General features: G+C 46.7%; 2 protein-coding genes across 6 annotated transcripts in view; one reads left to right on the top strand and one right to left on the bottom strand.

Annotated features, from left to right (window-relative positions):
* Nucleotides 1-27,716, bottom strand: part of BID (BH3 interacting domain death agonist) — a 536,402-nt gene that overhangs the window by 354,924 nt on the left and 153,762 nt on the right. The window lies entirely within an intron of this gene.
* Nucleotides 589-27,490, top strand: SLC25A18 (solute carrier family 25 member 18). 5 transcript variants are annotated; one of them, XM_073319946.1, is made up of 10 exons: nt 589-712; nt 10,837-10,956; nt 13,286-13,408; nt 16,209-16,264; nt 17,900-17,990; nt 19,139-19,260; nt 20,434-20,626; nt 23,123-23,274; nt 24,247-24,322; nt 24,941-27,490. In XM_073319946.1, exons 2-10 carry the CDS (start codon nt 10,934-10,936, stop codon nt 25,080-25,082), a joined length of 978 nt encoding a protein of 325 aa, XP_073176047.1. In that variant the 5' UTR covers nt 589-712; nt 10,837-10,933; the 3' UTR covers nt 25,083-27,490. The 5 variants fall into 5 exon arrangements, with proteins under 5 accessions (XP_073176047.1, XP_073176055.1, XP_073176038.1 ...); XM_073319954.1 differs by lacking the exon at nt 589-712 and adding an exon at nt 7,682-7,861 and having other exon boundaries at nt 19,142-19,260; XM_073319937.1 differs by lacking the exon at nt 589-712 and adding an exon at nt 7,682-7,861.

Here is a 27,716-nt window from a genome sequence, read left to right as displayed (position 1 = left end):
CCTCGGGAGCCCAAACTCGTTCCTGCTGGGCTGCAGTCCATAGAAAAAGACATGAGGCTGCTCATGACCCTGGCTTTCCGATGCAGTTTGGTCACCAAAGCTGTCCCTCGGTTTGGAAAAGAAACAAGAGCAAAATATTCATTGTTGAAGCTGTCTCTGCACTTGCATAGCCGCATTGCGCCCTCAGCAATCAGACTTTTATAGCATCTCTTTCTGTGATGCTCCTAAGGACTCAGAAACAGTGAATTAGCACCGTGGTATTGTAGGTGTTCATTTTAAAGACAATGGGGAAACTAAGACCGATTGTTTGCTCAAGATTAAACAAACCATCTGGGAATAAAAACACAAATCTCCTGTCCCACTCACTGTCTGCTCCTGGGGCCTATGCTTGTAGCTCCCTTTGACCAATTTATCTGAGGGCAGATTTTGGCCCCAAGTGGATAAATTAGGAATGATTTACTACATCGTTGGGGCTTGCTGTACCTTTGTCTTACGTTATGGGCATGGCCACCGTGCATTCAACCTGCAGAAGTCCATTCTGAGTCACTGTGCTAACAGGCTGTTCAGAGAACCCCTGAGTGACAAAGGATGACATGATAAGCATGCATGATAGCACTGCAGCTAGAGGCACTGAAGCATGGATCAGCCCATCAGAACTACATCTCCCGTTTCTGCTGGTGCCAGCTGGCCTTCTGTCTCTTCCTGGGGCAAGGTAAGTGAACCGGTCGGCCACGCATTTCCTGACAGCAGCTTCCATTCAGTGTGGCTTCTAATGGCGTTTGTTCCTCTAAGTTGGGAGTCTCTGTAAAGGGAGATCCATTCCCCTGGTTCTCAGGTAGATAGCCAGGGGTCATTCTGTCACATTCGCACCCACTGCTTCCCTGGCCCCAACATGTATAATTCAGAGGTGGGGGGAGAGTAAAGCTGGAGTCCAATTTAGGAGGGGAAGGAATTCTGTTGCTGCCTCGATCCCAGGAAGCTTTTGAGTCAGAGGGGATTTGGGGAGGGGGCTGGGGGGATTCTAATCCTCAGGCTAAACCAGCTCTGAGCTGAAATGACACTAATTGGAACCAGTCCCTGAGAGGGGGCAATAGTGGCTCTAAAGGCAGCAGAATATTAAACAGAGACAAAGCTCATCTGTTTTATAGAAAATGCCCCACACTAATCTCAACAAGCTGCAGTCATGTGCTTTTGACAGGGAATGTCAGCCTAGGCCACGTGCTGGTGGGAATGAATAGCACCCAAACTCTGATTCTTCAGCCTGCGCCTTTCTAGTTTCTCCTCTGGGCCAGCTAGGCTATGTGGGGGGGGTGGAATTTATTTTGGGGGGAGTGGTGGGGGGAGAAGAGCAGGGTTCCCTGTGCAGAGAACAGCTTGCAGATGACATCTAAACAGACCACTCTTTGATAGTGGTGTAGGTCCCTTGTACCTGAGAACTGGGCTGTCCCCCAGGCTGTGCCTCTTGACTGCCCCTCCATTTCAGCACAGCTGTCAGCTATGTTAACCTGAATAAGGGAGGCCTTTTTAAATTGAGTGTTTATTTCCGTGCCTGGTTTGTCTGCTTCCAAGGTTGGCCTTGTGGGAAGCCCCCTGGGTGAGCTTTCTTTCAGTGGAACACACATCCTAAGATGCTCCATGAGACCACAGTCCCCTCTCTTTCAGATCTCTCAGCACCCATCCTGCTACAACGCCTGCAACAGAGCTGTCAGAGGCTTTTATTATATACATACAGACATTTGCTCCATCATGCTGTTTACAAGACTTTGTTGAATGACCATGTAATTATTGCTGTATCATCCCGCACTACTGTTTTGATGATCTCCCCTCCTTTAGTGTATCATATTTAGAATTAGATTGCAAGGGACTGTCTCTTATTTCTAGTGGGAGGAACTTTTGCCTGCTGGAAAACTTCTATTTGACTTTTCCCTGTAGCACCAATCAGCATAGTAGTGTAATGTGTCTTAAAGAAATGGTCCAGATCTGAACACCCCCTTGAGTTTTTGAGAAATGGATTTGAATTCTGTCTGTCATATCTTCCTAATTTGCACTGAAACATAGCAGAACCCTTCACCACAATATCTTGCTACTTCATAGTGTGTAATATCTGCCATACACCCTGTATCCTGAAATGTGTTACTTTCATATTTAAGACTTAATTTCTCCCTCTGTTATTGAAGAAGAATAGAAGTGGGAGAACTGTGATGCATTTGGATGAAATGGTGAAGGTGAGAAACCTTAAGAGTGGAGAGACAGCCCAGCCTCACTGCATCACTCAGCTGCATATCACTGTGTTATTCTGGAAACTCAATAATATACACTGAAAATGCAGTGGCCTCTCCCCAGCCATGATTTTCCACAAAGATCCAAGAGCAGAGCTCATGTAGTGCTTTTAGGTGATGATTTCAAAGGCCTTTACAAAAGTGGGAAAGTATTCGAGCCAGTCGGGAATTTTGTCTGTTTTTTTAATGAGAAAAGCATTTTCCACAAAAATGATTTTTTTCCACAGGAATATTTAGAGTTTGCTGAGACTTTTTGATTTTTCCATGGATAAAATCTAAATGAAATAGTTTGTTTTGAGTCAAGTTGACTTGAATCATAACAATTACATTTGCTCAAACTAATCAGAATGTTTCATTTTGACATCTAATCTGTGTCTACCTGATCGGCTGTAGTGACCATGGGGGTTGTAGTTTGCATCCTATGTGCCCCTATTCTTCTTAATGGGCTGTGATCCCTGGCAGGACTACATCTTCCATGACACACTGCCATGCCCTCTCTGGTTTGAACAGCCTAAGTGCATCATGAGCGTAACATGACCGCAGTGCATCATGGGAGATGTAGTTCTGCTGGAGAGTCCACCCACAGAGAAGAGACGGAGGGAGAGGCATGAGGAGAGGGATGGCATGAGCCACTCGAACTGCAGCACCCATGAGACACCTCATGAGGATGCCGGTTTGTCTAACTAAGCCAAAATGAAAGCTTTCAGTTCTGTTAAGTGAAAAAGTTTTGTTTTGATTGAAATGTTTCATTGTTTCCAAATTGAATTTTTTGGAACTTCACGTTCCAGGAAAAAATTTAATATTTTGGCTTTTTGTCCCAATTTGAGATTAAAAAACAAAATTTTGAAATATTGGCATTTCTTGGGTGATGGAAATTCTGATTTTTTTTTTAAACCAGTTCTAGAAAATATTCTTGTTTTGCAGTCAGGGAGACCAAGGCACAGATTGGTAAAGTGATTTGACTAAAGTCACACACATACCAAGCACATGGAAGAGTCAGAAATAGAATTTAAGGTCTCCTGACTCACAGCCCTACGTTCAGTCCCTAAAGCATAGTTTCCCCTTTAATGTTTTTACAAAAGAGAGCACTCTGAAGTATTTTGCATAAAAATACTAACACTAAACACCATTCAGTACAAAACAGAACATGGCTGGCTTTGCTTCACTCCCTGAGCCTGTATGGGCCTCCCAGGCATTACTGCAAATTGTGAGTTTCTGTTATACTGTAAAAATAGTCTTAAAATCAACACACAAAGGGAGAAGTCCCTCCCTGCAAATGAGTGAAGCTTGGCAGCTCTGTGCATGTTCTCTGAAGCCCCGTGTGGAGAAGAAAAGGCTCGGGTCTGGAAGGGGGTACATGGGCTTTTGGGGAGAGGGTGAGCATGGGAAGGGGCAGCTTGGGTGGGGTTTGTAATGTGATAGCAGCCCTCTGGCTTGAAGTCTCTCCAGCTTTTTGCTGCAGCATTTCCTTTCTGTTTGGGTGGAGCTACTCCTGCTCTCCCCAGCAGCACCAGGAAACCACATGTTCCCTGCCAACTTAAAAAACCCATTTCTTTCCATAACACACTCTCAGTAGTTAGGGATTGTAAAAAGATCACCCTCTCTTCCCAAATGCACCAATTCTTCCGGGGCTGGCGGGCAAAAGTTGTTTGCAATTTCCTGGGGCCTTGACCTTTGTGTTTTGACCATGGCACAGAAGAGGAGAACTGCAATCGATCAAACCCTGGCTCCTCTCTGACATACAGCGGGAGGGGGAAGGGCCCCATCTAAGCCAATGTTGGCAGAGAAGAATTTTGCTAAACACAGAAGGGCTTTGCAATTGAAGCTTTTTCAAAGGGTCAGCTTTGTCCACAGTGTAATTACTCCATTGAAGTCAGGGCAGGGTTGCCAATTTTGGTTGGATGTATACGTGAAGGATTCATCCCATGAAGCAATCTTTAAAGATTAATCTTTAATTCCTGGAGACTCCAGGACAATCCTGGAGGCTTGGCAACCGTAACTCAGTGGAGTTGTTATTGCAGGGGCAAACCTGACCCTTTGTGTCAGTTGTTACTGTGAGCTTTTTCCCAGCCCTAAGGAGAATGTACTGCAATCATGGACGGCACACACAGCGTGTGCCAGAGCACCAGCTTTTAGGCCTTTTAGGCACTACTTCATATTGTTTGCATACGGTGGAGACAGCTGCCTGCCTTCCCTCCTCCTCCGGGGTGAAAGTAAATTAAGGGACTTACTGGTACGCAGGGCCGGGATCCTGAGCAAGGTGTGTGTGTGTGGGGAGGGGGGTGCTCAACTGGAAGGGACGGGGCCTTTAAATCCCCAGGGCCCTTTAAATCACCGCCAGAGCCCCATGGTAGCGGTCACGGCAGGGGCAGCCAGGAGCCATGGGGCTCTGGCAGTGATTTAAATGGCCAGGGGCTCCGGCCACTGTCAGGAGCTCCGGGCCCTTTTAAATTGCCAGCAGGGGAAGCTGCCCCATGCTGGTACGGTCGGCTGTGTACCGGCTCTTGCCGATACACCGGACTGGACTGGCTTACTTTCACCTCTGCTCTTCCTTTACCCACTCAATCCACGATGAATGGCAAAAAGGACGTTTATTCTCTTGAACCTTCCTTCCTGCATAGGTGTTAGATGCAGTCACAGTTTCTTCAGCCTCCCTCCCTTGGACCCAGGTTGGCTCCTGGCTGAGCTTTTACAGATCCACAGTTATTTCCTTAGAGCCTTGATGAGCTGGAGCAGTGAGAAGTGCAGTCGGCCTTCTGGGTTGCCATGTCTGTACAGCCAAAACAAGCGCTCCCCTAGGCAAGCAGAACGTTCAGTGTCAGTAGTATGCCTCAGGCTATGAGGCCTGGACTGTTGTCTCACCGTGCCTGGGGCAGCACAAACCTTAGAGCTGGAGCTAAAGGCAGCCAGCCAGTGCCAGCGGGTTATACCACTGGTGGCACTTCTCACTGGTGCCATATTTTGATTCTTCGGGGCTCCGAGCTACCGTGCCCCATGGAGAAGAAACAAGAGTGGAGCTTTCAGAGTAACAGCTGTGTTAGTCTGTATTCGCAAAAAGAAAAGGAGGACTTGTGGCACCTTAGAGACTAACCAATTTATTTGAGCATAAGCTTTCGTGAGCTACAGCTCACTTCATCGAATGCAAGAGTGGAGCTGCCTCTCTTCTTCCAGTGGGAGAGACTGGATCATGATTTGCTGAGTCAGCATGGGACAGCAAGTTGTTGCTTTTATTGCTTGTGCCAAAGGCCAGCCCTGCTGCCTTTCCGCTGGCAATGGAAACTACCAGAATGTGTCTGTGATGCCCTTAGGTTCCTTCCAGCAAATGCTTAGACATACCCTATTTATTGGTGGGGTCCTCGTTGTTTTAGGGCAAATCTAGAGACCCTCAACCATGCTCCTTCCTTTAAAGCCCCCTTCCCTGAAAAGATCAGTGCTGGACGAAGATCCTGTTTATGGCAGGGCACAGGCTAAGGGGGGAGAGGATGTCCGTAGGCGAACTGGACTGAACCGCACTCTCCTCTCATATTCTCTTGGGGATGCATCCAAGCTCTAGACACTCTGATATTTTCAGTGCCCTTTAGTTTCTGTGGGGTTTAAGAACATTCAGCACCATGGGGTTCTGGAGTGACAGGGACTCCTCAAAATCTGTCAGTCTGGCTCCTGTTTTAGCTATTAGACTCAATGAGAGTAAAGCAGGACCTGGTATCTAGTAGTTAAAGTAAAGGGTTGGAGGGCAGGAAGCAAAGAGGCAGGAGAGAGTTATAGGGTCTAAGATTGTAAGTTTCAATACTGATGGTTTAAACTCCAATGTCTGCCACTCAAGATCCTAGTGCCTTCATCACTGCAGCAGGGAAATGAGGTGAGGAAAAAACCAGGAACATTGCTGGGGAAATATATCCCACCCCAACCTGCCTTCATCTAATGTTCCCTGGAGCAATGCATCACAGAACCACAGACACCCCTGCATAAAGTATCCCTGGGGAAATGCATCACAGCCATATCTGCATCTGAAACAATCTTTCTTGGGGAAATGCAACCCACATACACCTTAGCCAAGCTTCCCTTGGAAATGTGCATCACACTCCCACAGGCATCCCTCTGATTTGAGCGTCCCTGTGCAGCTGCATCACACATACGCTCCCTGTGTCTAATTAGAGATTCCCTGGGGAAACTGATTCTTTCCCAGGAATCTCTTAGTCAAGCAGCCACAGGTTCATAGATTTTAAAACGAGAAGGGAGCATTATGATCACCTAATCTGACCTCCAGCAGAACACAGGCCATAGAGTCACAGTGATTCTTCCATCTAGCTCAGCAACTTGTGGTAGAACTAGGGGGTGTTTTTTAAGACAACATCTAGTCTTCATCTTCTGTCTCTGGAAGAATTCACTATAAAAAAACAGATGTAAGTTTCCTTGTAGTAATGCACCTTTCCTGAAGTGGGGAAAGCTCCTCGCACAAGAATTATAATTCAGTGGATATAAGTCACTGGGAGCAGGAAAGCAACTCTCTAAATGAGGATGAAGAGTTGTTTGGAAGTGAAGAGGGGAAAGCAGAGGTTGCCCAGAAAGGACGTGTCAGACAAACTGGTCACGAAGTGAGAGAGCCCCATCATGCACCACTCTCATAAGTGACTAGGAATAGCATGGAGTTTGGGGACCAGATTTGCTTACACATTTTTGTTTATCCTACAGATAAACCTCAAATATCTCTTAGGAATTCTCCTACGGTTTGTTAAAGTTTGTTAACATCCTTCTGAGGCCATTGTTGCATAGAAGGCTGAGTGCTGACTGGATTGATTCTCTGGATCAGCTGACTAGCCCTTAAATGTGGATACGAGGCCAAGTTTCTGTAATAAAGTGGGTAAAAGAAAACTGCCTGTGGGTGGAAGAGACCTAAATCTATAAGCATGTGAAGAGTGTAAGCACCAAGGGCTGAAAGAATTGGTTCCTGTAGAACAAGGGGGAATGACTAGGAGCTATGGGATGAAATTAAGAAAGAAAAAGTGGAGGTTGAATATCAGGAAATGCTTCCTGAGGACGAGAGCTGTTTGACTATGAAACAGTCTCGGAGGGGAAATGGTGGAAGTCCCATAGCTAACGACATTTAAAACTAGAGTGGGGAAAGCCCAAACCAGCGAGCCTGCTCTGGCAGGGTTAGGGACTGACTGGTCTAGCAAGTCTGTGGTTCTGTTAACTGAATGATTATAGCCTGACAGTTGTGGGGAGGGCGTGGCTCAGCAAAGTGGGAGGAAATCCAGCCTTTGTTAATCTAAAAACCTGTTTTAATTTTAGGTTAAAAACCTAACAGGCATTTTTGTGTGAGATGTCTGTCCCCACCCAGAGGGAAAGCTCTGGCTGGAAGGGACAAGGAGTGACTTCTTTCCCAGGCTAAGGGAGGAAAAGCCAACCAAACAGAAAAAGCATTTTTACACTGCTTAAAAACAATGGGAATTTGTGAACTGTCCCTTAAGCCAGGGATGGGGTTTGCTTGCTAGTGAAATCCAGCTGTGAGTCAGATATTTGGGTTTGGAAGAGGAGCAAGGACAAGGAGAAGGGAGAAAACTGATGGGTCAGAAATAGAGGTAAGTCTCACCTCTTTCTCTTCTGACCTTATAGCAGTTCCATCTGTGCATCAGCCCAACACATTCACACACAGACGCTCCTTATCATTCATAAATACATGTTTTCTGGGTAAGTCACAGCCGAGGGTATGGAGAGGACTAGCCTGAATGGCACTCGGTGCAGTTCTAACCCAGCCTTGGGTCTCCTTAAACTCCTGGGGCCACTTGGATTCCTAGAGCTTCAGAAGTGCTTGATGGTGCTGGAATCTGGAAGTTGGGTTTCTCTTAGATGTGGATCCAAGCTGCAAAGTTCAGACCTGGGTCTGAACTTCCCCAGAGTTCAGAGGTGTTGATTCAGGCCTGTCTCTGATTTCTTTAGTAATGTATGGAGAGTAGTTGCTTTGCTGAAGGAGGCGAGCGCATCCTACATTGTGCTCCTTCTGGGCCCTGTCAGAATTAGCTGCCCCAAACAGATCAGGGTGCAGTCTAGAAAATAACCTAGCAAAGTGCACCTCACAGCATGGGCTTTTACCACTTTTGGGAGGAGGGTGATAATGGGAGTTAGAGGAGTAGGAACTGGACTGCAGTGTTGCCACGCTCAAAAGCTCACCATTTTTATCATGTGTCTTGTGATTTTGGGGGTTTTTCCTCATGCCCTGGCTGTTGGAGTCAGGGTATTGCCTGACAATCTGTCAGCTTTCATTTTAAAAATCAGGTAAGTGTCTAGCCCTCACAGCTGTGAGGAAGAGCTCGAAACACTAGACACTCCACCACCAAAAGGCAACTAAAAAGAACCCCAAACTTTTTTTTTAATCTCATGATTTTTAAGCAAATGTTGATTTTTATTTATTTATTTATTTTTTGAACACTGGGGGGTTGGCAAATCTGGGTCTGGGTGTCAGCAGAGACTGCCCAAAGCCAGTCTTGACATCTCGTCACTTACAGCATCATCCCACACGCTGTGTAACCTGTTTTGGGACAGAGAAGAATGTACAATGGCCGCAGGCTCTAGCTTTCTGTTAGGGGATTCTTCTACTCCATGCTCACGCTCCAGATCCATTGACATTTGAACTCCCTCGCTGCCAAAGCATCAGACTTTCCTCTCCACGCAGTCAACACACAGTGTTTGTGTGTGTCATGCCATTCCAATGAGTCACAGCTCCCCAGCACTGTCCTGCCCCTGCACGCTCCCCCCCCACACTTTCAGGTCATAATGTGACTGGTGGGGGAGCGCGGGGGGGGGAGGGGGCTGAAAGGGGAAGTATTGGACCTAGAGTGCATCTTCTCCCTGGGCCCTGTATTGGCAGCAATCAGCTTTGTGCCACATTGCCTGCTGTTCACCTATTCCCCCCTAATGCAGGGCCCCATCCAATGGCAAGGCCCACTTTCCAAAGGATCCTCCCTTTCCAGTCCTCTGTTGTATCTCCCTCACTCCTGGAAATCCCAGCACCACACCAACCCACTCTCTAGCTGGCAGTGGTTGGTGTCTGCTCCTCTGGAGCCCTGCAGTGCTGCTTTAGCATTGATCAGAATAAAGTGTTTGCACAAGAGATCTGCGTTTAGAACAGCACTCGCTTCAGTTTCTGCCTCCTTCACAAACTAGCTGGGATCCCAGGTCAGGAGTGCCATGCATTGGCAGAGCTCGGACTGGAGGAGGCCAGGACTGGCCCAGCAGGGGGTGCTGCAGGGCAGGGTTGAGGTGCACAGGGGAGTTTGGAGGAAGGAGGAAGCTGGAGGAGGGCCTGCATGCCCTCAGCCTGACTCCAGCTACTGCTGTTTTTTAATGACAAGCACGAAAACTGCTTATACTCATTGAAAGAGAGAATGTACGCAAACTGGAAAAGGCTGTGATCTCAGCCCCGGATTCAAGCCACCTTCTCCACCCACTCCCATGTCTGGGCCTTCCCGCTGGCCCCTGGCACCTTGTGCTCTGAGGGCAGATGTGCAGAGAATGGCCAGGTGTTGGTGTCCCTAGAGATCAGGTTACAGAGAACAAAGGTTCTGCTCACTTCATCCCCTCTTCCAACCCCACTCACAATTCTTCCCCTGCTTCCTAACGTGGTTTCCAGGCTGCTGCTGCCTTTGTCTGCCTTCCACCCCCTTGTCTCTTCCACAGCACTCGGCAGACAAGGCCATGCTAGTCCCAGGAGGAGACATCCTTTACTATGAATCTTGGAGCCAGCTGTGGCTGGGGGTGGGGGAGACACCTCATGGTCTTTCAGACGTGGCTTTGTACCTCAGGGATTCTTTTGCTCCTTGCTTTTTACAAGAGACAGAAGGCCTACGACAGGGGAGCTTGTGTACCATCTGTTCAGTGGTTCCTCAACAATCCTGTTGCTAGGATAAGACCAGCTTAAAGAGCTACGGCAAGCTATCCTGGCAACTAGAGATGCTCTCAGGCCCCACAGAGAGCTGTCAGAGCAACTGGAATAATAGGGCTAGCTGTTCTGTATGGCTCATCCATCTTGGGGGTTGTACGTGACTCTTCAGCCCCTTGGCACTCAGCATGAGATTAGACCTTGAATGTATCTCAGATGCAGAACTGAATCTCACCCATCCAGGGACTAGGGCGGGTGTAATTTGGGCAGGAGGGTGGGTGAGGAATTCCACAACTGGAGAAAAGAAGGGAACATTTCTGTGATGAATTGATTTAGAAAAAGAAAATGGTGGCTGTTCGAAGCTGCCCAGCACCTTGGGATGTTAGGCATAGGCTGAGATCCTCAAAGGGATTCAGGCACCTAAATCCCATTGAAATCAGTGAGTGCTAGGGGATCACTTTGGGGATTTTGGCTTCGCTGTGAAGGGGAGGTGGGTAAATGGGTAGAGTGCAGGTGAGGCAATTGCATGGTGCATGATAAATTGTGAACCCACTGATGTATTCCATGGGCTTATAATAGATCACATGTGGTAAATACCAGAGACAAGTGTATAATATGCTTGTAGATATTAAATCACGTGGCAATTGGTGCTAAAAGATCTGATGTTTTATCCCCCAGCTGAACAAGGCAGCTTCTGTCAAAGGGAAGAGTGTCTCTGTGGTGAAAGAATCCCCCTGTGTCTGCAGCAGTCAAGGAAAAAGGTCCTCGAGGAACTATGGGGAACAAGAAGAAAATCAGGTCAGTGCCATTCCCACAGTTTCTTACCCTTTGGGGCATAATTCTGGCCTCTGGCTAAACTGCTAGCTGGTTGTCCGTTGCAACAGCTGGGAGTCAGGTGGGCCAGCTCTTCCCATCCAATTGGATGATGGAGTATGAGTTTTCCCAGGTCCTGATTTCTTTGCATGTACACAGAGTTTGGTTTTAATCCACCTGTAAGGGCTAAGAGCACGAGCAGAAGACATCCTAATCCTACTGCTTGTTTCCTGATTTTATGGGAGGTTAATAATATTGTTAGATAATATGGGTTATAGGCTGGCCAGTTAATCTGATCAGATGATGATACGGTTCTTGTCCCAAAATCAGGCAGTCTTTGGGATGTATGACAAGGAAACCTCTCACTGAGAAAATGCAGCTTTAAAGCCTTTTATTGAGATAAATAGAACAGTAATGGAATAGTAATCAAATAACAAATACTCAACTGATTACAAAAGCAATAATGTTCTAGCAGTTCGTGTGGTATTATATACTATAAAAGTTTCTCAATTAATTTACTCACACCCTTCCTTGATAACCTGGTGATAAGAAACAAAAGGATTAGCCTTGCCTCTGGCATGCCAAGAGGGTTCGCAGGTCCAGGTTCCTCAAGTCTTGAGTGAGAGATGAAGAAGCTAGAGCTAAACGCTATAGAAAGACCATGGAAGCTAACTTAGAGTTTACTTAAAACAAGGAAGAACTAACAATAAAACAAGATGAACCTTCCCAATATTGTGGGTTGCTCCTGTTATAGGGCCTGATCCCTAAGTGCCCTCCTTCCATGTCCAAACTTAACTTCCGCACCCACAAAAATGTTAGGGTATGCACTTATTCTATAGGCTGGCATGTTCATGTGTATTAATGAAATATTTGTAACTATTAGAGACTGTTAGCTCATCCTCACCTCTGTTGTTTCTGTCCTAACTGGTTATTTCCATGTTCTTTGTGGTGTATCTGTTAAGTCTGACAAAGGCCATGAACTTAGGTGGCCTTACCTACCAACTTGCTTTAACTTGCCCACTTATCTATGCAAAAGATCACAAACATATATACTAACTTGACTTAGGTTAAGCTACAGAGCCTGCGGCCATTGTAGGTACCTTGCATTACAGCTAAAATACTCTAATACAAATTGATAAACCTATTATAATAACAAATAACAAACCTATAATGTAACATGGTCAAACTCATAAGAAAAGATATATATGCATGCAAGCAGCCTAGCTCTACAGTCTATTGTCCCAGCATCTGCACCATCTCTGGGACTTCATAAGCAGCCCAGTTCCCTTTCGCAGCCTTGCTTGGGGCAGTTGTGTGAGGTTGCCGGGCTGTGTTACTTCAGTGAGTAGGGATCGTAAAACCCTGGAAAGTCCAAGGCCCCTTGGTGCTCATCAAGCTCTGCAGTCTGTGCTGAGGTGGTTGGCTGACCACCTTCCCCTTTCTGCCTGGGAGGGAGATGTTAGCCAATCAAACTGCAGAATCAGTCCACTCACTAGCAACCTTTCCCAGCCCATCCAGAGAGCTCCTCATTAGACTGAGGAAAAGCCTGGCCCAAGGTTTGGTGGATCCATGTGTGAAATCCGTTTAATAGGGGCTCAGGTTGGCTCCTCCTGCCTGGGCTGTGCAAGTGCAAAGGGTTTGGTAGCTGATTTGGGTGGAGGGGGGCTTGTCACAAAAGGGTGGGATTGCAGCTGTGGGGCCTAACTGTGCTAACTACATGGGAAATGAGGAAGCAGCCATTACACTCTTGTTCCCATGCTCTGGGGATGGGTCCTGAAGAGCAGCAGTCCTTAAAAGGGGCATGGCCTTGTGCAGCATCCCTGTTGGTAGTTGCGCAGGGCTGACCTTCAGATTTCATTCATTCTTTCTGTTTGTGATTGAGATTTTCAAAGCTGCCAAGGAGGTTTTGCCACACAACTCCCATTGAAAGGACCTGAAGAAATCCCTTGGGCAGCTGTCAGTCTCCACTGTATCTGTCTAAGGTACTTACATGGGCCCGTTACCACCTCACAACACAATCTTTAATGTATTTGTCCTCCCAACACCCCACTAAGGTAGGGAAATGCTATTAGCCCCATTTTACAGATGGGGAACTGAGGCATGAAGAGACAAAGGCCCAGGTTTTTAAAGGTATTTAGGTGTTGCTGTGCTCAGCATCACAGCACCTAACTGATTTAGGAACCTAAATCTCCTTTTCAAAAGGAATTTAGGCTCCTAGAAGGGGATCCAGGAGGGATCGGGGGCAGGGCAAGCAGCTGTCATTCTATTGCTGAGAGTTGCCTGTGTGGTGTTGACCTCTCCCTTCTCATTTCAGTGTTCCGGCAAAGTTAATTAATGGAGGTGTGGCCGGGCTAGTGGGAGTGAGCTGCGTCTTCCCAATTGATCTGGCGAAAACCCGTCTTCAAAACCAGCAGGGACAAGGAGTCTATACTGGAATGTATGTGTTCTTAGAACCCCCCAGGTGGGGGCACTAGTAAGTGAACATAAAACTGTCCCTAATCCTCCCTGCCCCCCCAACAATGGTGGGGGTGGCTGGAGCTGAAGACCTCTTCCTCAGCTGTCCCTGTTGTTCATTCCTCATCCACTGAGGCACAAGAGGCTTCTGCTCCCGGCTGACTCCCTTTCGTTTTCTTTTGTCAGGGGATCCACCAGCTAGCTCAGTCTTAGGGCATTACCACTGATACAATACATCTTTGATAAGAGTTCCTGGGCCCCAAAGTGGCTTTTACTCTGCATTTGGCTGGAGGCACAAGGAGGGGCAGGAGAGGAACGAGGCATCTCTAGGATCCGGGGTGGTGAGATAAGAAAATCATTGAACCAAAATCCCTCCACAAAATAAAATAAAATAAAAATTCCATATTAATAGATAAAGGGCAGCGAGGAACTCAGTAGGGGGCTTGCAAAATAGAGTTGTGCATGTTTGACTGAGCATACATGGCTGCCCTGTGGCTGTCTGTATCCTGGGAATGTTTACCTCTCCCCATCCCCTCCTCTCTCAGACATGATGCATGCTGGGAAGAATTTCTCTTGAGTTTGTTCACTCATGTTCCAAGAGCCACATCCTGATGAAAGGATGCAGGGCAAGTCTGCACTGTTCTGTACAAACAGTGCCAGCTCTCAGCCTCCAGCAGCCCTCAGGGAAATGCCCCTTCCCTGGGAAATGCTCTTTTCCTTCTCCTGTTGATAAGGGCAGAGCTGAGATGTCTTAAGCCAGTGGTTTTCAATTTTTTTTTCTCGTGACCCAGTTGAAGAAAATTGTTGATGCCCACGACCCAGTGGAGGTGGGTCAGAGGGGTTTGGGGTGCGGGAGGGGCTCAGGGCTGCGGCAGCGGGTTGGGGTGCGGGGATGAGGGGTGTGAGGTGGGGCCGGGAATGAGGGGTTCAGGATGTGGGAGGGAGCTCTGGGCTGGGGCAGGGGGTTGGGGTGCAGGAGGGGGTCAGGGCTCTGGGCTGGGGGTGCAGGCTCCAGGGTGGGGCCAGGGATGAGGGGTTTGGGGTGCAGGGAGGGGGCTCCGGGTTTGGAGGGTGCTCAGGGCAGGGGGATTGGGGTGCCGGAGGGAGTCTGGGCTGGGGGTGCAGGCTCTAGGGTGGGGCAGAGATGAGGGATTTGGGGTGCAAGAGGAGGCTCCGGGTTTGGGGGGCCTCAAGGCTGGAGCAGGGGATTGGTGCATGGGCTTTCCCGGTCAGCGGCACAGCAGGGGTGCTAAGGCAGGCTTCCTGTCTGTCCTGGCACCGCGGACTGTGCTGCTCCCCAGAAGCAGCCAGCAGCAGGTGTGGCTCCTAGGCAGAGGCGCTCAAGCAGCTCAGCGTGGCTCTCGCCTGCAGGCACTGCCCAGCTCCCATTGGCTGGGAACCGGACAATGGGAATGCGGAGCCGGTGCTCTGGGCAGGGGCAGTGCACAGAGCCCTGTGGCCCCGCCTCGGAGCCAGGCCTACTGCTGGCTGCTTCCGTGGCACAGCGTGATGTCAGAACAGGTAGGGACTAGCGTGTCTTAGCCGGGCAGCAGCGCCGATGGGACTTTTAACGGCCCGGTCGGTGGTGCTGACCATAGCCACCGCGACCTAGTGCCTTACATTCCATGACCCAGTACTGTCTTAAGCTACCAATGCTTCTGGGACTACAAAGGAAAAGAAAGAGGCCCTACAGGCTCTGGATGCTAGAGGGTGCTGCAGGGCAACAGAACTGATTAGTTAGTGAATGCTTGTAAAGCACGATGAAGATGGGGAAAATATTTAAATGTGCCCCTCCCCAATGGCCATAAAGGAGCAGACCCAATGGCCTGTGCCAGGGGTGAACGATTGGGTGTAATGTATATGGGGTATGGAGTGTTCTGCTGGCAATGTGCACAGTTCTGTTATATAACCCTGCCAGGAAAGAGAAGTTCTAACGGGTCAGAACTGTAGCTACAACTGTGTTTAAATATACTTGTTGTTGCTAATAGAGGTTCTAGCACAATTTCTCTGACCAATGGGCAGAAGAAGGTTTTTTGTCCTTGAGAACCCTGCTAACCAAACTGTGCTATAGAACAATGTCAGGGCCCCTGAGGTGGGGAGAAAGGGTCACGAAAGGCAAATAAGGGGTCACAAGGCATGAAAAATTTATTACAATCTAAAGAAAAGAAGATCTCGTTCCCCCACTGTCTGCACACTCTTACCCTTCAAGGTCAGATATTCTCAGTCAATCCCCCGAAACGCGCACACAAATAAATTATCCTAGCTTATTATTACTTTTCACTCTTTTACAGTCAGTGTAAGAGGGGTTGTGGAAAGTTTTGACTTTAAATAAGGGATCTCCAACATGAAAAGGTTGAGAAACGCTGCTCTATAGTATCCTCCAGCACGCCGTCTCTATAGCATGATTTTATTATAACATTTTACTATTGGTCAAAGTATCCCTGTCGTGTCAGAGCCGTGCTAGGCATCTCTGTGTTAAATATGGTAGTAGCTAGGATAGTTCTTTTCCCAGAATGGGACTTTTGTCTTGTTTCTGTCTATTCCCTCTACAGAAGGATCTGCCAAAGGGTGGTGGGCACGTGTGTATGCATGCACATACTACTGCCCTGCATGAACGGACTATCCAACCTGCTCCAGGCATGTGATCATGTTGCCCCCTAATGGCCTCTACCTACAGAGGCTGTGAACTCTAGCTCTAGTGCAGCTAAAAGGGTTGTTAGTAGCAAACTAATGGCACAATCCTGGGGCAGTAACTCACCCCATTTCTCTCTCTCTGGTTCCAGGCGGGATTGCTTGGTGAAGACTCTGCGTTCAGAGGGATTCTTCGGCATGTACCGAGGTAGTCTCTGTGGGAATGTCGGGAGGGGCCTCTTTGCAGTGGATTGGCCCATTGTGTCAGTTACAGACTCTCAGCAGAAGCACATACTGCCACCTGTACGCCTCTTCTCGGGAATAGAGACATTATTTCAGACCCAGCTGTCCCTGAGGCACACAAAGTCATTGTTCTCACTGAGCACAGCTGACAATTACTGACAAGAGAAATACTGGCTCAAAAAAAGGAATCTTTCCAAGAAGAGCAGTGGAAATTATCAGAGACAGGACGATATGAGAGAGAGAAATTAAATGATGACTAGAAAAGGCCAGTTGGATGCTCTAATTTACCTTATTAGTAGGCTTGACAGAATTTGATTTTTATTTATCATTTTGACAGATAATATTGATGTTCATTTGTAAGCATTTTTAGACTTTTATTCATTGTATTTATTTTTATTTAAATTGTGAAACATTAGGGGGAGATCAGACAATAATTATTTAACAACAGTAACTGTTGAGATTCAAACAGTTAGTTTTATAATCGTTACAACACAAATTGTCAACATCGCATCTCAAAATATATAAGTAAATATCCTTAAATCAAATTCTCAAGCTGCATTTTTCTTACTTTGCCTACCTGTACATTTGGAAATATTTTTTGTCTGTTTGTGTGTACAGTGAAATCTAATCCTTTCAAGCCTACTTAGTAGAAACAGAGAGGGTGCTTGCTGGAACTGAAAGACAAACGGATGGATGAAAGCAAATACCCGATACCCTTCTACCTGATATGTAATTAGCCTGTGGAACCACCTGCTGCAGGATATTATTGAGACCACTATCTTCATATAAATATGCCTTCCTTTTAAATAAATAAGAACAGCATCTACAATTACACTAGTTAGGTTAAAAAGTTACAAAGGTGTAAGCCCTCACACTTCAGAGCATAAAGTGATTGTCAACGGGAGTCAGAAAACGAATTTCTTCCCTTGGTGAAGCACTGCAGAATCAGGCATTTTAGAGGGTTGGCATCTTCCTATGGCATAGCCTAATGCTGTTGGCAGAATGTTAGAGTGAACGGAGCATTGATTGTTGTGATGTGCCCGTTCCTAAACTCCAGTGAAACCAGGAGCAATTGGAAGCCTAATCGCTCTGTTAGCATTCCTCCATCCTTCTCATCATATAGATTATTTTGTAAGAAGAGATTCTCTCCTGTCCCAGCAGGCCCCAAGGTCCCTGTGCACTTGTAATGGGAATCACCATGGGCTCTGCACATTTGTCCCAGGAGTCCCCTCACAATACTAAGCATTTAATTCTGAGGACTGCCAGGTAGGGCTCAGTGGAGCTACTGCTGCTCCACAGGCCACAGTTTGAGTACACGGCTGTCCATCAAAGCACTGGCTCTCATATACCATTCACAATCCCTCCGCATCTTTTCCTGTTCCTGGGTCTGCCTCCATTGTTGTCTCTTTGAAAGCCCCTCTTCCCCTGCCCTTGGAAGTTGTGACCAGCTGAGACCTCAGACACTCACTGCATGGAATCATTTGCATGAGATGTCTCTCTTCCCCATTCTTACTTTGAGTAATCAATGTGGGAGGAATTTCTAATACACCATGGAACGTGACTGAATTAGCCCTTTATTGCCCCTTCTGTTCTTGACCAGGGGCCGCGGTGAACCTGACACTGGTCACGCCAGAGAAAGCAATCAAGCTGGCAGCCAATGACTTTTTTCGACAGCTGCTGTCACAGGACAGGTACAGAGGAAATGTCACTGTCTAGTTTTGGCCTTGCAAAAAATGTTACGTGTGTGTGTGTTGGGGGGAAGTATTTGTATGAAACTATAGACAGACATTTAGTTTTGGGTGTGCATGTGTATTTTTGTAGTTGTGAGTGTGTTTCTATGGGGGGTCTGCGTAGTTATGCAGGTGTGTAGCTTTGTGGGCGGTTGCATACCTGTGGTTCTGTGTGTACAGTATGTGGGTGATGAGTATGTGTGCATGTCCAGGATCATTATAGGTATTTTTTGTCATTCTCTGAAGTATCTGATACACAGCATTACCAGAGACTAGGTGGACCATTGAGCAGTTCCTTTGGATGTGCATATACTGTGTGTGGGAGTATATATCAAGCATGTGTGGGTGGGTCTTTATATGTCTGTACAGTAGAGAGGATCATAGAAATTAGAGATGGAAAAAACTGTGAAATGCTAAAAGTCCAGACTCCTGTCAAGGAAGCATATAATACCTGTGTTCATAAGGGATAAAAGCAAACAGCTTTTAATATTTAATATTAAAATTAACTCATGGAACTCACTGCTGTAGGATGTTATTGAGACAACTATATTAGTAATGTTTTTAAAGGAAGAGACATAAATGAATGAGAAAAGGATCTATAGTGTCTAAGAGTACATTAGCTAGGATGAAAAATTATAAAATTATATTCTTTAAGATATTGAGCCAGTCATTAGCTGGGGTCAGGAAAGAATTTCCTGCCTTGGTACAGCAGTGCAAAATCAGGGGTGTTTTAGGGATTTTGTGCAGCAAAGGTCACTATTGTAGGCAGGCTGTTGGAATAGAGACAGCATTTATGGATGGGTGCGTATGTACCTGCGTTCTGCGCAGGGAGTACATGGATAATCAAGGCGGTGTGTGCCCTTGTGTGGCTGTTTCTATGTGGATATGTGGCACAGCATGTCTAGTCTGTTTCCTTATAGCTCAGGATACATGTCTAAGGACTCAGTGCAGAGCTGTCATGCCGGGGTGGCCTGGCAGCATCAAGATGCAGCATGAGAAGGCTGTGTAACCCCCCCACCCCCACCTCCAGATAGCTGTGTAAATCTGTGTGACTGCCTGCCTGTCTGTCTCTCTTCCTTGCATTCCCTTTACATCTGTGTTGTTCCCAGCAGGAAGGAGTTGACGCTGGTGAGGGAGATGCTAGCTGGCTGTGGAGCTGGGGCCTGCCAAGTGGTGGTCACCTCCCCCATGGAGATGCTGAAAATTCAGCTTCAGGATGCTGGACGACTGGGTTAGGCCCTATTTTGCATGATGGGGGTGGGAGGGGACATCCAGATTGTTGCTTCAGATTCTGCAGTAAATCCCTTTGTCACAGACTTCCTGAGATCCTGCAGGTGTCATAGTCCCTTTAGAATGCAGATCTCACTGAGCCCTTGATGCTCAGGAGCAGGCTTGTGCAGTCCCCACCACCTCAATCCTTGCTGAAGGGGAGTGCACAGGGACCCCCGTCTCAGCCTCTCCCAGTAAGCAGTACCACAGGGAATGACATGGGGACACTGGCTGTGAAAAGAGTTAATGGCTCCTGCAGTCCCAGCCACAGACAGCAGTGATTATAATTTAAGTGCAAAGCGTAATTTGGATTTAAGAACAAAAGAAATCCCTGGGGAGAAATGTAGAAATGCAAGACTCTTTTACCTGTTCAACTGCGTAAATATTCAGGATCTAATTTCTGGACTGGTACAATAGACTAGTAATTGCCTCATGCTCCCATATTGGGATCTGAGTTCAAACTCCACATTCGGCGTTTTACCGTCAGGCTGATTGTTGGTGAGTACGTAGAGAGGTTACACTCTCCATTCCCGGGGTGGTGGGGAAGAAGTGGTTAGTTCTGATGATCTCAGGACTGCTTGAGTGATTTGGACTGGGAAGCCCTAGTCGGTGACACAGAGAGTGATAGGGTGGTGGTTAGAGCTGGGTGATGTTTTTTCAGCATTTTTCAGGATATTAAAACTATTTGCAAATTCGGGTTGAATTTGGCAAATAGTTTTGGCTGGGGAAAACAACTGGTTTATTTTTGTAGAAACGTTTTGTTTTGACATTTTTGAAACAAACTGTTTCCACGTTTCATGGCAAAATGGTATTTTTGAAACAAAATGTTTTGAATTGACCCAAATGAATTTTTTTTTCTTTTTCATGTTAAGAAAAACCGAGAACAATTACTTTTGGTTTGAAACTAACCAAATTGTTTTGGATTTTTTCGGTTCAGCCAATAAATCAATTAATCTCTCAGCACTAGTTGTTCTCACCTTCTGGGCAGGAGTGATCTTTTGTTCGGGAAAGGATTTAGGGGCAGGTCGCCAGGAAGCCAGGCAGTGACTTGGGGGGAGGAGGGGGTTGCTTAGCAAAGAATGAGGGATCCCCTCTCCCTCCAAATACCCAATTCCTCTTTCTTGTTTGTTTTCAGCTGTTCATCAGCAAAAGGTTTTGGGACCAGATGGGCCAACGGCTCCCTTCTCCCAGCCCCCTCAGGACAGGCCTTACACCACTGGCACAGCCTCAGCATTCAGGCGCCCCTCAGCCACCGTGATCGCCAGAGATCTTCTGAAAACTCAAGGGCTAGTGGGACTGTACAAGGGATTGGGAGTCACCCTGCTCAGGTGAGAAGTGGGGAGACACAGGGAGTGATGAGTCAGTATGGGAAACCAGTCCCACCCTACTCCAAGGAGGAAGGGTGGGGAACCTCCTGCAAACCAGGAGCTTGTAATTGGTCTCTCCCTCCTTACTGCATGGTTTTAGCATCTGTTCCTGAAGGACTTGCCCCAACCACCTGGCAAACAGGAGGGGAAAGCTGTATCAGCAGTGTGGTCTAGTGGATAAGGCATTGCACTGGGACTCAGAAGACTTGTTTCTATTCCTAGCTCTGCTGCTGGCCTGCTGGGTGATCTTGGGCAAGTCACATCAACACACTTTTCCTGTCTGTAAAAGGAGGATAATGACACTGATGTCATTTGTGAAATGCTTTGAGATCTACTGATGAAAAGTGCAACATACGAACTGGGTGGTATTATTTATTATATCTGTATTAAGGAAACTCTTCAATGTCAAATCAATCACTGTATCTAGTTGTCTTTTTCCTTTCCCCCTTCTATTACTGCGAATTACGGGCTGCCATTAAAGCAGTGAACCAAGAAGTGCTAACCAGAACTGGGATGATGGGGCCACAAGCAGCTCGAGAGGCAGTTCATGCAACTCCCACTGGCTTCAGTAGCACCTCAGAGGGTCACAATATAAGACCAGAGCTGGCTGAAAAATGGAACTTCCTTGTGGGAAGAAAATTCCAAAGTATTTAGTTTTGGAAGCAGCAAAACGTTCCTGCAGCGAGAACATTTCTGTGTTCCCAAAACAAAATATGCTTCCTAGAATCCCCTGCTCCCCTGGCTGCCTGCCTGGCTCCCCAGAGAGCTGGGCAGCCTGCCCACCTGCCAGCTGGGGGCAGTACAAGGAGACAACCACCAGGAGGGAAGCCTGGGGAGACAGCTGCTTGCAGGACTTGAGAGCTGGGCAGCCCACATACTCACTCTGGGAGGCAAGCAGGCAGGCAGTCCAAGAGCTGGAGAGCCCCAGCATCCCGCCAGGCCCTGGGAACTCTGACTCCTTGTTAGTGCACTAGGTTGGTGCAGGGTAGCTGACAGAAGACCAGGCGGACTGGAACTGGCTATCCTGCCTGGCTGGTTTCCATTGAAAGTTTGACAGAATGAACACTTCTCACTGAACAGTTGGATTCTGTGGAACCAGCGTTTTCTAAGGGAAGCCTGTTCTGTAGGAAAACTTTCAACCCGCTTTATATACGAGACACCCCTTTTGTTCAGGCCTGTAGGCATTGCAGTCCCTTGGCATTTAGTCCACTGCCTAGGTGACGTGAGGGCCAATGGAATATTTTCTTAGTTGAATTGATCTAGCCCACGCAAAGTGCACCCAGATAGGATGGGAGCTGGGCCATCAAAAATAACTGGAGCGATATTTCATCAGTGTTCTTATTGGTCAAACTGAGTGACATGCACAGAGTACACAGGCCTCATCAAGGGGAGCAAGTCATGTAGAAGAGGGAATGTCGTTCTTTTACAGTGTGGGATGGTGGTGTAACCATGGCTGGGAAACTGGGCTTGGGTCGGGGGTGTTGTTAAATAGGACTTTTTGCCTGAAAATGTCCCTTCAGCAGAGTCCCTTCTGCTATGCATAAAGCAAAACCAAACCAGAGATTCCTGGACTGCATGGGATGTGTATCTGCAAGGATGACTTTGGTTTTCCCAGTTTGCTCTTTTGCCTGAGTTTGGTGGTGGCTATGCTGGTAACTTTCCAGCTCTGGAAGGGTCCTTGGGATTCCTGTTGCTACCCTGCTCCCCCGAAACATTATTGAAAAGTATGCTTGATCCAAGGCAGGGTCCTACATCTGCCTCTTCTGCGCTTTTCTGAACTGTCTGCCTCAAATGCTAAACCTGACTGCAATGCATTTTGCTTGCTCGGTCCAAGCTGGAGCTTCGGGCTAAACACCTTTGCCAGGTTGCTTTACAGCATTTTAACGTCTCTGCTCACTAGTTTCCCACAAATTAATGAAAAGCAGCTCTTGCTTGTAGTTTTTTTTAACTGAGGGGAAATCCTTTGGTTTGAACCTTTCTCGAGGGAAATCTCCATTTATTTCAACACTTCAGTTCTAATGGAACACAAATAATTTTCCTTTTATAACCTTCCAGACTGACCTTCTTTCTGCTACCTCAGCAGCAGATGCTGAAGCTTTCTCACCAAATTCTGCTCCTCTCCCTGCCAAATGGAAAGTACACTCTACTCTGCACTCACCTGTTCCATTCCTTGGACAGATCCATTTTCACATCAGGCAGGAGACTCTTGACCTCCAAACTGCAGCTGTGTCTCATCTCAGAGTCACTAGAGCCATATTTTAGTGAGGATGAGGGCTTGGTCCCCATCTCCTCCCTGGCAGGTAGTGATGTGACCCACTTTGTACAAGAGCCTATAGGGATAGGAGAAGAGCGAGCCTGTGCCTTTTGCCTCACCTCGTGTCAGAGGCCAGGCTCCCAATGCAGTCTGTGGTATTGGTCTATGTCGGGTGTCTATCTAACTCTTTCCCCTCCCAACAGGGATGTGCCTTTTTCCATTATCTATTTCCCACTGTTTGCCAACATCAACAAACTGGGACAGAGGCACTCTGAGAAGGCACCCTTCTTCCATTCATTCGTGTCTGGCTGTGTGGCGGGATCCGTGGCTGCAGTAGCAGTGACCCCTCTGGATGGTGAGTGTCTGAGGGCAGTACAGCCAGCCCTCCAGAGAGGGAGGAGATGGACTTCTCTAAACTCAGGTTGTTCAGCTGCTTTCATACCACAGCCCCAGATTTGGCCAATCTCCCCTGGCGGTCCTCAGGTGCAAGTCTTTGTGGTGTCTGAGTTGGTGGAATTGGTGGTGCTGGTGGCAGACCAAAATTATTACGCAACTGACTGAAGACAGGGAATAGGTTCAGGTTCCAAAACCCCTGGTCTCTCACCATGCTCACCTCTTTGCTGAGGACCCTTGTACAACACATGACTTACAAACACTGCTGGTAGAGAACTCTGAGGACATAGGTCCTGCTCTTCAGATAACTGCTGCTGTACTCCCTGAAGCCCTGTGATTTCCCACATATGCAAATGCTGACAACTTCCTGAGGTTAGGGACCCCACTCACAAGAATGGCAGATGTTGCTCTTGAGGGTCACATCACTGTTCTTTAAACAAAACATCCTTGTCAACATCATCTGATTGTTGTATACGTGGCTGCGTTTTCCCCAAGGCTGGCTCCAGTCAGAGGGCTAAGACCCTGGAATCAAACCCTGCTGCTTCTCCATTTTCTTGATGAATAACAGCCACCTTCTGAGTGCAAGAGAGCCGGTTCAGAGTCCCCCTGGAAGAGGTTACATATCCAGACAAAACTGACCCAGTGAGCACTTTGAGGCCTCTCCAATTTCCATCACTTCCTGATTGTTTGCTCTTGAGGTTCTCTCGGATTCACACCCACATGCATCCCCTGGGATCATTCATGTAGCATGTGTCTCTGTGATTAACATTAGAAGCTCTCCAGCATGAAAAACCAGGATCTAACAAGAGGGGCGGTAACTCAGATGTGTGGTGATATTTTCCAGTTCTGTACTGACTTGTTACAACTCTTGTTGTGAACTCTGCCTGGAGAGGATTTTTTTTTAAATGTTTCTTTTCCATTCCATGCAATTTAGTTCTAAAAACCCGAATTCAAACTCTAAAGAAAGGCCTTGGAGAGGACACCTACAATGGAATCATTGACTGTGCCAGGTAAACCAGAATATTCCCTTGCTGCATGTCTGGTTTATTACTGTTCTGTGTCACCCTGTCCAATTGCCATTCCATTTAGCCCCTCCTTACTGTGACAGTGGATTACCTGGAACACCTGCCCCCCCCCGCAGCCAACACGCCTGCATAAATCCTTAGAGGGTTTCCTGGTGGGAAGAGTCTAGGATTAGATTGGCTCAGAACTTCCCCTGAGCTAGTGCTCCTGTTCTGTTCTCTACTGTAGCTCCTGCAGGGATTAGCTGGTACAAGAGTGAGTTCCCACAACATACCTGACAGCGCCTAATACCGAAAGAGCCTGCAGGGGACTAATAAATCACGACGTGTAAACCAAGTACTTTAAACAGCTGATCTGCTGGGAGATGATCACCTGGTTTATAACTTGTTCAGATGAAATATACAAGGCAAATGCTTAGACCATTTCCTGTGGGCGCAAGATGTTTCCCCTCCGAACGATTGTTGGGTAATCCATTAAAAACCCTGCCTTTGAGTGCATGTGGTTTTTAATTTGAGGATTGCAAGTCTTGGTTTGTAAGTAACAACTGTCTGAAATGCTGCTTGTCTGGCTATCTAATTGTTTGTTTTTCTTTTTTAAATATACAGGAAGATCTGGACACATGAGGGCCCTGCTGCCTTCATGAAGGGGGCAGGCTGTCGGGCCCTGGTTATAGCACCCCTCTTTGGCATAGCCCAGGGTGTCTATTTTATTGGCATTGGTGAATATATCTTGGGATATTTCCACTAGAACTTGTTCTGGCTAAATCAGGCCTGGCTGAAGGTCGCACAAGTTTACTCCCCACTTCTGCAAAACTGGATTTGCCAGAAATGGACAGGACCATCTTGTAATCATTTCTCTTATGGATTGCACCACCACCTTCAGCTTTCTCTGCCCATGAGCAGGGGCCAATACTGGATGTCAGATATATTATGGCTTAAATTTCCTGCTACTTTCATACATCCACTTGACGTTCTGTTTGCTACAGCTAGCCCCTGCACATTTAAACATAGGGAAGAATGATTTATGTATCCTTACTTGTTTTCCCCAGGATAGTATAACATAATACCTTGTCCTTTTTGTGTGTAAGTAGAGATTCATTGTTTTCTTTATAGAGTTGATCTCAAGGATTGTTTGAGGTCAGAGGGTCCTGTATGACCAAAGAGGCCTAGATAGAACTCAGCTCCCTAATGACCAGTTTGCCCATATATGATCTGCAATCTCTTGTCCAGTATCCATCTCACTTTGTTTTTAAATGCATCACTGTTTGCTTTGCTTGAGAGTCTAGACTTGCTGTTCCTTACCCTAGTTGTAGAGAAGGTAAAATCTGGACTGAGTGTTTCAAGACTGCGGTGGCTGTTCCATCAAATAGCCCGAGAGGGTTCAAACTCACATGTTCCAGCAAGCAGTGTCTGAATGTAAACAGATGACTCACAGAAGTTAGAACACAAAGATGTAAATGTGAAACAGTTTTGTTCCTTCTGTGCAGGGTCAGAATGCAGTGGGGGGAGGGAGCGGCGGGGGGAAGAAGGCAGCAAAACTAGAAAAAATTAAGGCTTAGGTGTACAGTAGTTACAATTACATAGAAATAAAGACTAATACAAATCAAATGTCAATTTTATACCAAAGCCTTAGTAGTGCAAAAATACTATGTGCCAGCTGAAGGCATCCAGCAGCTGGGTGTGTCAAAGCCACTTCCGGACTTGTTCTTGCAAATCTCAAAACTGTGATAAGCATCCTTACAAAAATTGCTGAAGGTTAGTGTTCTGGTGCAGGGCCTGCATGGAGGAACTGTACTATAATGGGAGCATTTCCTTTGGAAATGGAGGTACAAGGCAAGGTAGAAAGAAAAGACACTAGAATCCTGGGTTAAGTATTTTTCAGGATTCAGCACTGCAGGGTTTTTTTCATTATTTGATCTGCAATTTGTGTAGAGGAGTGAGGCTCAAACCTTTTTTGTACACCCTTTGTAAAGCAAGAGAATAACCTGTAGTCCTGCCTCTGAGCCTGGGAGATGAAGGATAACACTATTTTATAACTGTATCCCTGCAGCCTGCTAAGGAGCATATTCATGATGGCACACTAGGAAAGCCTTACTCCCACTGTGTGAAAGCAGGGAGGGTTGGCTGAGTTTCATTTACAGGATTAAACAGGGCTAGGAGTCAGGAAGTGTGTGTACTAAGCATCGCTTAGTTCCACTTACATTGTGGAACTGGGCAAGTCACCTATAGTTCACCCCCACAATCTGTACCCTAGGGATAATAAACATCTCAGGGATATTCAGTTAGTTTTTGTCACTGCCACATAGATGATGCAGGGAGGATAGCTATATTACTGTAAATCAAAGCTGCACAATGCTAGCAGCAGGAGCGACTTGGGGTAGCAGCAGCTGTTTTTCTAGCTAGGTTATTTGAGACCACACCAGCTGAAGTGTAGCTGCTTAAAGAGTAAAGTTTTTAACCTCCAACTGTGGAGGAAGGCAGGAGTATATCTGGCAGAAGAGGCTGATGCTTTTACAGCTCATAAGCCATCCTTAACAGCTGTCTCACTCTAATTCTGTCCCTGTCCAATGCCAGAAGGGGAGCTACTGCCTCACTTCTAGGAAGGGAAGGAATGAGGCTAGTCCTAGATTTCCTTATTCAGAATATTAGCTTTAATGTGAACAGTGCTAATATACTGACAGAACTTTTCCATCAGTTCAGCTTGCAGCAAAGTCAATGCTCTGAGACTCAGATTTTTATCTTAAGAGTACAAAGAGCCAATCAAAATCAAATGTTAGTAAATAGTAATATACATACACACCTCCTGCTCTTCCTGGCCAGAGCAGTTATTCTGTGCACATGACCTCTCTGCTTCTTCTGGGAAAGCAAGTTCACAAACTCTAGTCTAATGAGCTCATTTGTTTACTCTGTCCAAGCTCTACTTATAGAATGTGGAGGCCTTGGCAAACCAGAGAATCCAGCTGATTGAGTAGCATTAGGGACAGTCTCCTCTCTGACTAGGAGTTGATATTTTAGTTTACTCGTTCAAGGGTGTATTATGCAGCCAGTACTATGTTAATATTTCTACCACCTATTAAATTACTACAAAAAGCTAGTTCTGCAGTACTGTTTACACAAAGTATTTGCTGCTTATTACTAATTTGTGATAACTACACTGATTACAGGAGCACTGTATTAAAAATACTTTTAATTATCCCTAGGGAAATTCTGCACAAATTAAAGTTGTGTGTACAGAATTTCCTTCCCCCTGCCTACAGAAATGGGCTGTAGAGATGTTGGCCGCCACTAGGGGCCACTGGACCCAGCAGAGCTCAGCTCGCAAATAGATAATAAGGTGGGGGGGGGGGGGGGAAGAGAACTGGAGGGTTCCCAGCAGTTGCAG

This window comes from Lepidochelys kempii, chromosome 1 (genome assembly GCF_965140285.1).
Source record: "Lepidochelys kempii isolate rLepKem1 chromosome 1, rLepKem1.hap1, whole genome shotgun sequence".
NCBI classification, from domain to species: domain Eukaryota; kingdom Metazoa; phylum Chordata; order Testudines; family Cheloniidae; genus Lepidochelys; species Lepidochelys kempii.
Note: the sequence above shows the minus strand (reverse complement) of the source record. Positions and strands in the feature narration are given on the sequence as shown.

Coding starts and splice junctions, on each gene's coding strand:
- SLC25A18 (XM_073319946.1), top strand. CDS start 10,934: ATGGGGAACAAGAAGAAAATCAG. Junction 10,957..13,285: donor GGGAACAAGAAGAAAATCAG/GTCAGTGCCATT, acceptor TTCTCATTTCAG/TGTTCCGGCAAAGTTAATTA. Junction 23,275..24,246: donor AGCAGTGACCCCTCTGGATG/GTGAGTGTCTGA, acceptor CATGCAATTTAG/TTCTAAAAACCCGAATTCAA.